The sequence below is a fragment of the Passer domesticus genome, chromosome 10, assembly GCF_036417665.1.
Source record: "Passer domesticus isolate bPasDom1 chromosome 10, bPasDom1.hap1, whole genome shotgun sequence".
NCBI classification, from domain to species: Eukaryota; Metazoa; Chordata; class Aves; order Passeriformes; family Passeridae; genus Passer; species Passer domesticus.
Genome location: NC_087483.1, coordinates 22,973,475 through 22,986,722, shown reverse-complemented (window position 1 = coordinate 22,986,722; position 13,248 = coordinate 22,973,475). Strand labels below are relative to the sequence as shown.

General features: G+C 38.7%; 1 protein-coding gene across 6 annotated transcripts in view; it reads left to right on the top strand.

Annotated features, from left to right (window-relative positions):
• Nucleotides 1–13,248, top strand: part of RAPGEF4 (Rap guanine nucleotide exchange factor 4) — a 146,734-nt gene that overhangs the window by 92,489 nt on the left and 40,997 nt on the right. For all 6 annotated transcript variants that reach the window (XM_064434431.1, XM_064434430.1, XM_064434435.1 and 3 more), the window contains 5 exons: nt 1,303–1,424; nt 2,858–3,041; nt 7,912–7,996; nt 11,483–11,543; nt 12,281–12,357. In XM_064434431.1, the coding sequence (XP_064290501.1) occupies nt 1,303–1,424; nt 2,858–3,041; nt 7,912–7,996; nt 11,483–11,543; nt 12,281–12,357 (529 nt within the window). The remainder of the gene's footprint in view (nt 1–1,302; nt 1,425–2,857; nt 3,042–7,911; nt 7,997–11,482; nt 11,544–12,280; nt 12,358–13,248) is intronic.

The window sequence follows — 13,248 nt, the reverse complement described above, 5'->3', positions numbered from 1 at the left end:
TCTGTTCTCTTTATATATCAGTAAGAGATAAAAGTTTATTAATATATTATGTCCCTATACTGATTGCTACAGCAGTCTTGCTTGCTGTGGCGTTTCTGGTGAGAAACATTCTTGATGCAGATTTGCTGCTCTATTTAATTTTTTTTTCAGTATATTGCTATGCTCTCTTATCTTCCTGCTGGTGGCAGCACAGTCTTGCTGAAGTGGGATAACAATGGCACTTGTAGAAAGAAATCTGCCTGCAGGGTGTCAGATCTACCTACTATTGGATTAAGAAACAATCAGTTTGTTTTAGTGTCTAATGTTTAAATCAAATACCTAATTCATTATTTAGAGTGTTTTTAAGTAAAAATTATTTTTTAATCTGTGAGTCTTTTTCTAAATAGTAAATCAATATGTTGCTGATCTTCATTTGAAATAAATGCATTGATTTTCCATATTTCAGCCCAAAATGTATTTAATATACAAAGATATTTGGTGCTTGTGAGTTGATTCAAGAATATGTCACAATATGACATTGCTGATTGGTCTAGAGTAACAAAAGAGCATATATGATAAATGATGAGCAGTGCTGGTCCAAACAAATGCACCATTTTCTCTTACACAGAACTGGGAAAACTCTTACTGTTCTGCTGAGCTAGGGAGTGTTATGATAAAGAATCTTACTAAGTGACCTTGTGGTTTTTTGCTTTTTTAACCTTTTTTTGGATGTTCTCCAGAACTTGAGAACTGCTCTTGTCTGCCTCTGGGTCAGTCCAGAGGTGCAAGGTTACCAAGATCTCCCATGAGAGAGCCTCAGGAACACTGTACCAAAACCAGTGTCTTCAAATGCAGTGTGACAGAAGCTTGGTTGCAAATACAGGAACACCCTCATAGCACTCACTCTTCCTGTGGAGGCTGCACTGGCATAACTTTTACAGTATTAAATTTCTGTTTTCATGCAAGATTCTGAAAAGCATGTGGCTTTTGGTATCCCATGGTATACAGAGGTTTCTTTTGAAAACCGGATTGGAGGTTGTTGCACTGGTGCTATAGGTTTTGTACCAGGTGTCACAGGCTCAGTTAGATCTCTGAACTCTGCATTTCCCAAAACACTTGTTTTGCTAAGATGATCCTCTCAAAACTAGACACCTTCACTGGTGTTTCAAGCATGTGCATGTAGGTGGTGACATGGGGTTTTCTGCAGGGAGATTTAACTAAGTCTGTACAGAGTTTAAGATACACTGTTGTTGGCAGTCACTGTGTGCAGTCTCTTTCTTGGCAGGCTTCCTTTTCATTCCTGTCTGTTCATCTGTCCCTCAGGCAATGCTGTGTGGGGACAGAACTAGTTGACTGGATGATGCAGCAAAGTCCTTGTGTCCATTTACGAACCCAGGCTGTTGGCATGTGGCAAGTACTGCTGGAAGAAGGTGTTCTTAACCATGGTAAGATAAAGAAAATCAGTATCCTGACTAAAATGTGGGCAGTGTGTGACATCAACACCTCAGTATTCTTTTTCATGAAAAAGAAAGGGATCATGAGCCTAAAAGAAATGCCACAGAGCAGCCTGTTCATTCATAAGTGCAAGTGCAACACACGGGCAGTATTATTTGAATCTTGCTGCAGGTGTACTTTTTAAACTTACGAGCATATTGCATCATAAATGAACATTTTATAATGATAGCTCTAATTATACTTAGAAGTACACTTACTTGTGCTTATATTGTTAGAACTGGGTAGCACTCAGGCCAAAACCAAGGGATGTATTACCATACATAAAACTAACCTTCATCAAAGATTTGCAGTATTTAGAAGTGAATGTGAGTATTTGTGTTTGCTCAGATTCATCATTTTGCAATGCTTCCCATTGGTTTTGGAGGGGTTCCCAAATCCAGCACACCAGATATGCCAGTGCAGAAGTCTGGGATTTCATGTTAGCTTTCTGATTGCATTTTACATTGACTTTCAGTTTCCATTTGGCAGGATTTAGTTTGTAACAGGATATTACAGCCCTCAGAAAGGGTAGGTTTCCTAAGCAATATTCATTTTTGAAGCTTTGCATATACAGTTTTATTAAATGTAGAAGAGCAGCTCTGTTACAGTAAAAACAGCTCTGTAGTGCTTTCCATATCCCAGGGAGAAATTTCCATATGGGGAAGGCAGATTGTTTCCACTGCTCCCTTACCCTAAGGGCCCTAGCTTGAATTCCTGCCATGTATTCCCTTGAACTCTCTGGGGCAAGCTAATGCAAGCTGCATCACAGTGTCCAACTCAACACATCACTCTGACTTTCTTGGAAGACCAGGAGTTTGCAATATCCTAATGTTACTTTAGAGGTCTTCTCTTGAAAGTTCCTCCATTAAGTTATTCCACCAGGACACAGGTCAATGAACTTGCCCCTGGGATTATATCTTGATGATACACATTTCTGCTACATCACAAGGAGTTCAATTGCTTTTGCTACCTTTTTCAGCCTGTCTAAACATGTAGAGCAAAGTGTTTGTGCTAGAGAATACCTCTTAGAAATTCACAGTACAACCATTTTCCTCAGTGGAATTTGTTTGATTAAATGAAATAGTTTCAAACAATAAGAAAATAGAACTAATAAAAAAAACATATACATGTGTATGCATGTATTTATACACACTCACAATACACTTATATAGAAGCCTTTTGGAAAGTATTTGTAGTACACAATTTAAAAGTGTACTCTTCAAGCGACGTACCTGAGAAACAGTTTCATGCTCTTACAGTTTTTCTGTAGCTTTCTTTCCTTTCTTAAATAATCTATCTGTAACAAACACGATACTACACAGATTTCTACAAGGTTTGCTTTGTTGAGGAGCATTCAGTATTTGATGTGTTATGTTGTTTTCAGTGGACCAGGAGCACCACTTTCAAGACAAATACTTATTTTATCGATTTTTGGATGATGAGCGTGAAGATGCCCCTCTGCCAACTGAGGAGGAGAAAAAGGAGTGTGATGAGGAGCTACAGGACACTATGCTGCTTCTCTCTCAGATTGGGCCAGATGCTCATATGAGGATGATTCTCAGGAAACCGTAAGCAGAATAATGGGTTAATATTATGTGTCTTCCTTGTGACATGGAAACAAGAGAAATCTATGTTGATTATCAGCCTTTTGATGAGCCAGCTTTATCGTGACTTCAAAGCCAGTATAAACTCTGTTTGACCCTCCATTGAAGACAAGCATTAAGCAGGTAGGGTTTAGTGGCCCTGGCAAACATATTTTACTGATAATTAAATGCACTGAGAGTAAGGAATAACTGAAGCTCACCTTCACTGAAGATTTACTTGTAAGGGGCCATTCAAGACAGGCAAGTACACAGGGCTGGATCCTGCTACCTTGAGACCATTGGCAAAGTTTGTCCTGCCTACACTGTGAGAACATTTCTCATAGTAAAAGATTTTTGAATCATCTAACCCAAGTGCTTGTTCCTGTTCTGTTTCCATCTGTATCCTTTCCAGGCTCCATTCCTTTTTAGATCCCAAGCTCATTTCAACAGCACTTTTCCAAAACTTGCTAAAAGCTTTGAATTTCAAAAAGTGCCATCAAACACTTGTGCTTATAAAACCAGGAAACACTGCCATGCAGCAATATGTTTGATGTATACATTTTATTTCTTCTCCTTATTAGAGATCCAGTCAACACAACCAAAGGAGCACTCGCTCCGTGTCACACAAAATACACGAACAAACCAGAGTGAGAGCAGAGTATTTCCATACACCCTTAGGGAGTCATGGAATTGAGATCTTGTTTCCTCACAGACATGTCCTGTGCCCTTTCCACTGAGGAGCAAAAGTGAGCTTTTGCACCTCTGAGCAGACACCAGTCATTGGAGACTGAGCAATGCTATGTGTGCTGGGACCCTGCTTCTCTGCACTCTCTCCTTTGCCCCAGGCAAGCTGAGCAGGTCATCTCTTGGAGGATTTCCCTTTTGGTTATCGTGGGTTTTGGCTGCCCACTACATTTGCTTTCTCTCACGACTTCTAGAACAGTGAGTGTAAGTTTACGCTAGCAGGATAAATATTGATTATCATCTGGACTGCTTACAGAGAGCTGAAAGGCTGGAAGGATGCTGTGGGAAGTACTGCTCTTCTCTCTGTGTCATCACTTGCACAGCATCACCTGAAAGAATAGTAATAGGAGATTTTTCATGGAGTGTAGTGAGGAGAAAGAGGTTTTCTCAAGACTGATATTCATCTGACATTTTTCTCTATCCCTGAAAGTGCTTATTTTTGCAGCCCTTTACTCACTGCAATAACCTTGTGCAGACAGGGACCATATTAACTACTGTTCCAGTGTTCAGTTTACATATGTAATAATTTTGTTAGTTGAAAATCCTCCCTGGACTGAGCTGTAGCACAGCTGTTAAAATCTCCATGAATCCTCAGAGTCCTGCTAGTTTTGACTAGACACTGTTACAGCTACCAAAAGTTAAAAGGAATTGTCAAGGCTTCAGAGATGCTGACTCTAGCTGACCTGAGCAGGACCCACAATTTTCAAACCAACACAGCTGCATTTTGTAACAGTAACCATTTCCAGAGAGGTTGCAGAACTCAGATAATTACCCTGAAAGAAATAAGACAATATTCTTTGATGAGAAGATTACTTTGAGAATTTGATTGTATAATGAAGCTGTTGCTTTGAAAGGTACTTTCTATTGTTCAAAATCTGAAAATCTCTAACAAAAAGTGTCACTTGTTTTGACAGCCGACTTAAAAAATTCTCTGTTTATTACATTAACTGCAGCATTTTAACTGTCAAACTGTGAAAGAATGTTCTATAGTTTAAAAAACAGAATAGAGCTCAGGGAAATTTTTGGCAGGCTCTTGTTGCTATTGTGGTTTTTTTTTTCCTTTGGAAACACATATACTGAATGTGAAAATAGCTTTTTGTGAAGTAGAAAACACAGCTCTCTGCTCCTTATAATGGCTGGAGCACAGGTGCAGACCTTGCTAAAGTCCCTGTAAAAATTACTGTAGAATTAATACAGCTCCTCCTTAAGTGTTTCCCCCCTTCAGTATGAAAATACGTCCTAATGGTAAACCCTAATTTAATAGGATGCTATAATACAATAATAACAGGAATCTTTAATAATAAACACAATAATAACAGGAATCTTTAAAGGAAGAATTGTATTCATCCGACAACAGTATTTAGCTCAGATAATGTTATGGATTACATTCTTTTTTTAATGCCCTAGCCTAAAGTAAGTTAGCAGTGTGACTGAGATAATAAATCTGTGTTATATGTTCTTGGTGGCTTCACTTAGCACATTTTTTTCTTAGTAGAGAGCATTTGACACTTAATCACAATGTTATGGGGTCTGTGATCTTTTCCCTTGTTCTTATTATCTCAGAATTTTCTGGTTAGCTGTACAATAAAAATAATCAATGGTACTGCTTGGACATACATGGCTTATCAATGGCAAAGTACTATGTTATTGTCAACATCCTAGTCACAGAGAAGCTCGATGTCTCTGACCTTGGTAAATTCTCCAAGCACTGAACAGTTTTTTATTGATCACTTAATATCACCTGAGTTCTGTCCATTAATGTGTACCCTCATTCCCTACCTATTCCATTTATTATCCGCTCTATAACCAGCTATTGCTGTTAGAATGTGTCCCCTGCAGAAACTAGGTCTTTACACAGCAGGATCCTACAAATCAACATCAGTGGGTCACCACACAGCTTTTAAAGACACAGTGATGCCTAATATCTCTCCACGTGACATCTGCAGGAACAGAAGTAAAGACTAGGTACAGATATCTGTTACAGATTGTCAGTCCTTCCAGTGTGCTAACATAGGAAGCAAATGGACATGCTGAAGGAAGAGTGTGTCCTTTTGTCTTTACGATAGAGATCTCATACAGTAAGACATCATCCTTTTATCTTTTGATTTAACATATGAATTTCTTCATTTTTTACACTATATTTTCCAAGACATACTCGTTTTGCAAGCATGTAATAAAATTAAAGTTGCTACTTCCATATTAATTGTTAAAATCCTTACTTTTTGTTTGCTAGCTAGTACTGACTTAGTTTTATGCTGTACTTAATTAAGCTGCCCTGCATAAATCGCTAGGAGTGTCAGCCTTGTAATTTCAAGCCAGATTCAGAAACAGTGGAGTATTTTAAGTCACTAGAGGGCATAGCAGTACCAAACCAATTTCTGGTTTTCCCTTAATAGTTTGATTCTGTATGAGAAAAGAGTAATTTAATCCAAAATGGGTTTTAGTCTAAATTTGTCTGTAATCGGGGTAATAATAAATGCATGTCATTGATAAGTGAAGAACAGAAGAAAAATTAAGCTTGCTTAGCAGAGATGTCAGTTCTCCTTATGTTTTCTGTGACTTCTTCAGTACTTCTGTCATCCAAAAGAAGTCTCCATCCAGCTACTTTTGTAAAAAGATGCAATATAACTCCAGAGTAACACAGCTGGGTACTCCCTGTGTCTCACACTAGATGTATTCAGACTGTTGAATCAGGAGGTGACTAGGCAGAAAATACGTAGAGCACAGTATTTCTTCCTATGGCTTTCCTGATCCTCTAGGTGCTAGTCTCCTGTAATGCTGATATTTTAGGAGAAAAACTTCTATCAGAAAGGAAAACGTCTGTCATTGTACTTTTTCTTTTAGGGCTGTCCAAAGATTAAATTGTGCTGTTAATCCTTTTGACACCACACATTTCGGACAGCTGGGTTTAGAACTGTGCTTGTTCTAGTGGTGGAGGATGTAAACCTTCTCATTTGGAACTCCTGTCCCCATTTCCTCTCTTGTATCCCATTCCATCCTCTTCTTACATCTTTGTTGCTCTTTTCTTTTGTTCTTGGACCATTGAATTAATTACTTATAATCTGCTTTTCACAAATCTGAACCATAATTGTTTGGAAGGACTTCGTCCTATAAAAGTCGTTTGAAATATTGTTTTAAAGGAATTTTTCTTCCATATATGTGTCCATATGGCACTCCATTGTGCTGTCTGAAATTATATGACAGGAGAAATTGTTCTTTTAGAAAATAATATTGTATTAGGTACTGTAACTGAAGAGAATCTTGTGAGTGAGAAAAAGATTGGGAGTTACTATCAAGCTCCCACAACTCCTCCTGTGTGCTGCTTATTAGATTCTCCAAAGCATCTCTGCCACACTGCAGTCCCCACAGTATTTGCGTCCTTCTTTAGCAATCAGAAAATTTTGAGTAGGTTACAGAAATGCAATTATTTCAGCCACAGTGCCAGCCTCCTTACGACTCCTTGTGCTAGAGAAGAATTATTCCTTCACCAATGCATCGATGAAGGAATAATTCTTCTCTAGCACAAGCTTCTTGTATTTTTCAGTGAGAGAAGCTGAAACTACTGAGTGGTTCTTATTTACCTTTGTGGCTAAACAGCAGCACTCAGCATTAACTGCAGAGCAGTTGTTAGCTGTCCTCCAAGATGCACTGCTGCATCTCCAGTTTGTTCAGCAGAAGTTCACACACTCCTTTACAAACCACTACAACTGTGTTTACTACAACTAATTAGTACTGCATGTGAAAAATAGTCCATGCCCAACTCACAGGAGTCCTTTTGAAAGGAGCAAATCTTTATGTACCATTTCCGATTTATGTGACCATTTTATACATATATGGAACATTTGATTTAATCAGAAAAGCTGCCTAATCAGGATCTGTCTAAGGTGGTTGCCATGGCTGCTGCTTAGTGTCATTCAGGTAGCATTCACAGAGCTTCCATCCTTTGTGTGTTTCAGTCCTCCAGCCAGAAACATCATCCAGTCCCTGCTTAGTAAGGATGTACACTTCACTAGACAGTTCAGCAGCAATTTGTGTTATTTTGGCTTTCTGTGAAGTATTTTTTTTTGGACATTTATTGCATTTAGTTATCCCTTTTATCCTCTCTCTATAGCCCTGGCCAGAGAACTGTAGATGACTTAGAATTTATATATGAAGAACTTCTCCACATTAAGGCCTTATCTCACCTTTCTACCACAGTAAGTAATTTTAAAAATTATAACTTATCACCTAAAGGGAGGCTCAATTTTTACTTCTGGTTTTACTTCTGACTTTATTAAAGTTAGAAAGCCTGTAGCCATTTTCATTTATACTTTCCATGCAAAGAATTTTTTCCATCTGTGAGAATCACCCAAGCACTGTAGAGGTGTAGGTTGTCTATTTGATATCAGATATAATTCCCTTCAAGTATTTCTGCACAGCCCCGCACTTGGCACAGGTGCCATTGTCTGGGTCCCTGTCCATGTGTAAATGAAGGTACTGGTACTACTGAATTTTGCAGAACTGATTTCTGGAAGGAGTCTTGGCTTGAACCAGTTAGGAGGAGGAATTGCACTGTGGAGAAAGGTGCACTGTGCCGTGCTTGCTGGTTGGAGTTTGGTCATTGAGTGAAAGAAAGCTCATCAGACACTATCTCCCTGAAGTAGTCAAGGCAGCACAGAGAACCAAGGATAAATGCATCGGACAGGAGAATTCATCTGTTTAAGGTCTCATCATTGATATGCTGTGCAGACAACTGAAACAAGCTAAATAGCACTTGGTAGCAGTAAGATGCGGATACTTTCTTATTGCTACCAAGTAAAGGAAACCAGTCAGAAAGTAAATCCATATTTGACAATACCTTCTTCAGAATCTCTTGTAGTTTTCAGTCATTCTCAGTTAGCTTGGACAGATGCAGCTAATTATGAAGCTGCATTACAGAAATTTTTATATTTTTGCTCCATGCAAACATATAAAAAACTGAACTACGTTTTTCAAAAAAGATAGGCATTCAGAGTTGGTATCTGAATTACATTGGTGTTAAGGAAACTTCCCAGTTTGGCCATTTGTGAGACTCTGGCAGTCACACTTCCAGCACCAGAAACTGTCACTGCTGGGGCTGGAGCCCCTTCACAGGGGGCAGCTGCAGTGACCTGGTGGGTCCTGCTGGACTCCTGCACATCCCCCACTCACACAGCCAGACCAGGTTTCCTCACTGCTTCCACCCCAGGTTTCCCATAGCAGAGCCTTGTGTGTCTTGTTCCATAAAGCAATTTATTCACAGTGTAGTAACACAGAAACAGCTCAAGCTGGTGCCTCCGAGGAGGGATCCCCAATAAAGAAATGCCATGGCTTTTATTCTCTCACCATCCAAGCATTCACAAGTCTCACCCTTCGTGCTGTGTCCTGTGCTCCTGCTGTGTCTCCCAGTGTCCATTCAGCTGGCTGGTGCCACTTGAGCCATTTGCTATGAAGAGGGCTGGCAGTCCATGGCCTCTTGTCTCTCTGGGCTCCCACACAGAGCTCAGTCTGCAGACTAACTGCAGCTTGCAGACTAAGGAACCTGCAGAGTTACCTGCACTAGATGTATTCCTCAAGATGGGAAAAGACATCCAAAAGCCTTAAAAATCCCTGGAATGTAGGGAAAAGAGTAACTAAAGAAAGACTACTGTAAGATCCAGAAATGACCCTTTAAAAGTTAAACAAAAGAAACTACCAAGATAGACAGATATTGAGGCAGAGTGGAGAAAATTCTCAAATCTGAGGACATAACCCAGAACAAAAAAATTTGAAACACAAAATATTTTCAGCTCAGAAGAAAATCAGACTTGAGGTCAGATACCACAACAGGTACCACATGGTACAAGTATGGAAAGTGATATAAACTGCAGAAAATACTTGGCATTTTGAAGTACAGATGATTCCATGTTTTTAGTAAGAATCTGGAAATGCCAGCTTATTATGTGCATCATGAACTAAAGAAGAAGACAGAAACTAAGAGTGTCTTAGAGGAAATCTTCGGAGGAACAACAGACAGCATTGTTTCTATGAACCAGAAGATTAATAACCAATCAACCTGAAAGGAAATGGAATGTTTAATTTATTTTAAGTAAGGCATAATTCATAAAATAGTTTTCTTGATATGCCACAAGCAGCTGAAAGTAAAACAAATAAAGCTCAAGTCTCATGGTGAACGAATTCCTGCTAGAGAAGCCTGTGAAGTTAATGTACAAATGAAGAACAATTATATAATACGTGTTAAAAACAAGTCAAACCTTGGGCTTCATGAAGTGGATTCATTCACAGCAAAGGCCAATGACTGAATCAACTGAGAAGACATCTGAGGACATAAATGGATAGGAATGTTCTCTGCTGTGTGCAGAACAGTGCTAATGGGGTTATATTTCCTGGCCTTATAAAACTATCATTGCCTTCGAGCAGAAGTTACAAAGGAGTTTGGTGAGCTAAGTGTGACAGAAATCACAGGCCTCTGAGTGTGTTCACTGGTCAGTGTACTTTAAGAAACCTGTCCAAGCATCTCTCTTTATTTCTCTTTTACTCCAGGCTTCAAAAAGGGAATGCTTTCCCCTGACTGTCAGGAAGGAGTTCTAGGAGAGGTGGCTGATGTGGTATGCTTGTACCTGGTGCCTGAGTACCAAGGTTGGGTGGATGCCTTTAAGTACATCAGTGCCCAGATTTTTCTAGCTATCTTAGGAGATGCAGCCATCAGATTCTCATTTGGATTGTGTCCAGAATTTGAGAGTTCCTTCCCAAGTCTTTCTTCGTGGCCTAATTTTTTTTTTTTTTTAATTTAAACAAATGAGACAGTGGTGTGAAAATACTACTAGTAAATAGATGTTGAGGCCAGCTTTTGATCTGTATTTAGCATGGTTAAGTTACATGGTAGTACCTCTGAAAAATGGCTAGCTGACATTCTCCAAATAAATGCATCCTGCTGCTTGGAAATTAGCCTCTAAGTTCTTGGAGACTTGTGGTTGTATGAAGAGAAACATAAAACACAGAAGAACTCAGGATCATACAAGATTCCCAGTGCTACTGCTAATTTGTGGCAGTAACACAGTGTTTACAGTGACAAAAAGCAGTTGTAAGCAGCGTCTCACTAGAGACAACTGCCCAGTCAGCCAGAGCTAATCACACCAAGGGCAAAACAAACCCAGCAAGGAGCCAGCTGACACCAGGGGCAGTGTCACATTCTCCAGTTCCTGGAAGAGGTACTGAGCTGGATGCTTTGCCTGGAAGCTGTCAGGCAGAGAGGGACTCAGCAAGTCCAGATGGCTGTGCCTCACAGCTTGACACAGCAGAAGCACAGACTTACGTCAGTCTGAACCAGATCCCCAGGAGAGAACAGGAATACTTCCATGGAGTAATTGACAATGGCTAGCTATCTTCTGTAACAGATTAACTGTTACCATTAGAAACTTCCTGTCTTCTTGATGATCATTTCACGTGTGTGTACAAAGATGTGGAGACCCATATCTCAAAGATGCCCTTGTCTGAGCCATTTGGAGCCAGGAAATACAGCTCTGTAAAGCCAATCAATAGGAATTAGGAGATCAAGTGAAGCAGACCAATGACTGATCAATGATGCAGAGGGAAGGAAAGTACAACAGGGCTGTATTATGTGACCTCATCCCCAGGAGGAATGAGATTCATATAATAACTATAATCTCTCTTTCTATTTTAAGGTAAAACGGGAATTAGCAGGTGTCCTCATTTTTGAGTCACATCCCAAAGCAGGAACAGTCTGTAAGTAAATGGAATCCTGTCAGATCTCTTTCTCACCTGTGCTATGAATATTTAAATTCCTAATGTTTAAATGACAAGAACAAAACTTGGGTGCATTCTTCAAACTTGATTGTCACTTCATGTTTAAAACCTAGGGTAATAAGTGTTAGCTTAGTCTGTTGCCAAATGCAGGGACAATACCAAAATTAATTCTGTATCCTTGGTTCAGTGTATGTATCACTTACAATTTGGTTGTATTTTTATCTAGAATTTTTGGTTTAACCAATCTCTATTTAAAATGTATTTTAATATAATTCTGTATTAAAAAAAAATCTTCCTGCATAAAATAAAGGATTTAAAACAGTAGATTACTCAAACATGTTAATACTGAGATGTTTTAGCAAATGAATATTAAATTCACAGTCACTAGAGAACTGGGTTAGAGTGTGGTGCTACTGGTGGGATCCAACCTGTGTGCTAATTAGTAATTGATAACCTGACATATTGATACAGTAGTTGTTGGAGCTGTTATAGAAAAGAAAAGCAACTTTTATATCAGTGTAATAAAGTACCTATATGGGTATGAATTGTTTTTCTAAATTCTGAAGGCAATTGCTCTTAAAATCATAGTATGCTCTTTTATAAGGTAGATATTTATATGACTGTAGAGTTACCTTGGATTTTGTTGGGTGAAGAATCTGGCCCATTTATATTTTGAATAACTATATTCTAACCATAAAATCTTTTCTCTCTTGTAGTATTTAATCAGGGAGAAGAAGGTACTTCTTGGTACATTATCCTAAAGGGATCAGTAAACGTAGTCATTTATGGCAAGGTATTTTTTTCAGAAGCTATTTTATATGATTGTTATTATTGAAATTGTAAGAGTAAACTTCGAAGGAATACAGTCTAATTTAGAGCAAAATTGCTTTGTCTAACAAAACAAATAGGTTGTAATTTTATTAAGAAATGATCCAGTGGTTTCACTGATTATACTTCCAGTAGATTGCTCTATAATTTTGGGATATATTACACAGTTTCTGACTATAATCCATCAGAGTTACATCAGTATCTTTAGTACAAAGTAATTTGCTGGAATTTGGTGGATTGCCAGACTTCTCTCTCATGGGGGTTTTGCCCCATCCCTTTTCCATCTTGCTGTCATGCATTTGGATGACTAACTGTTCTCATGCATGTCTGACAAAAGTACTGCTTTGTGACTGGTGGTTCTCAGGTTGGTTGAAGCTCTTCCAAATTTATTGGAAGAGCTTCATTTAATTTTCATTCAACTATTCATTTTAGTTAAGTCATAGACCAAAAAGCATCTTTATTAAATTTCCTGTTTATGAGAGAGATTTTTCAAGGCAAAAAAGGAGATCTTGTTACACAGGAATCCCTTGAGTCTTAAACCCTACTCCTCATTGATTTCTCATTCAGTGACTGAGAATCCTCCATTTGAAAACAAAGCATTTCACCAAAATCTAGCACAAGGGCCCTAGTGATAATTCTGTTCCTAAGTAACACATATTTAGCCATGTTTTTTTACATCACTGGATGGGCCATAATCCTCTGTGAATTGGAGGAAACTGAGCGCTGCTGATGTACAACAGATGGTGATGTGTTGTTCTATGTTACTTCTGCAAATTTGATTTTATTTTTTAGGGCCTCTGTAAATAAAAAACAAAATAGTTGACAACTTTCTGTCTTCAGCAGGCTGAGAAGTGTC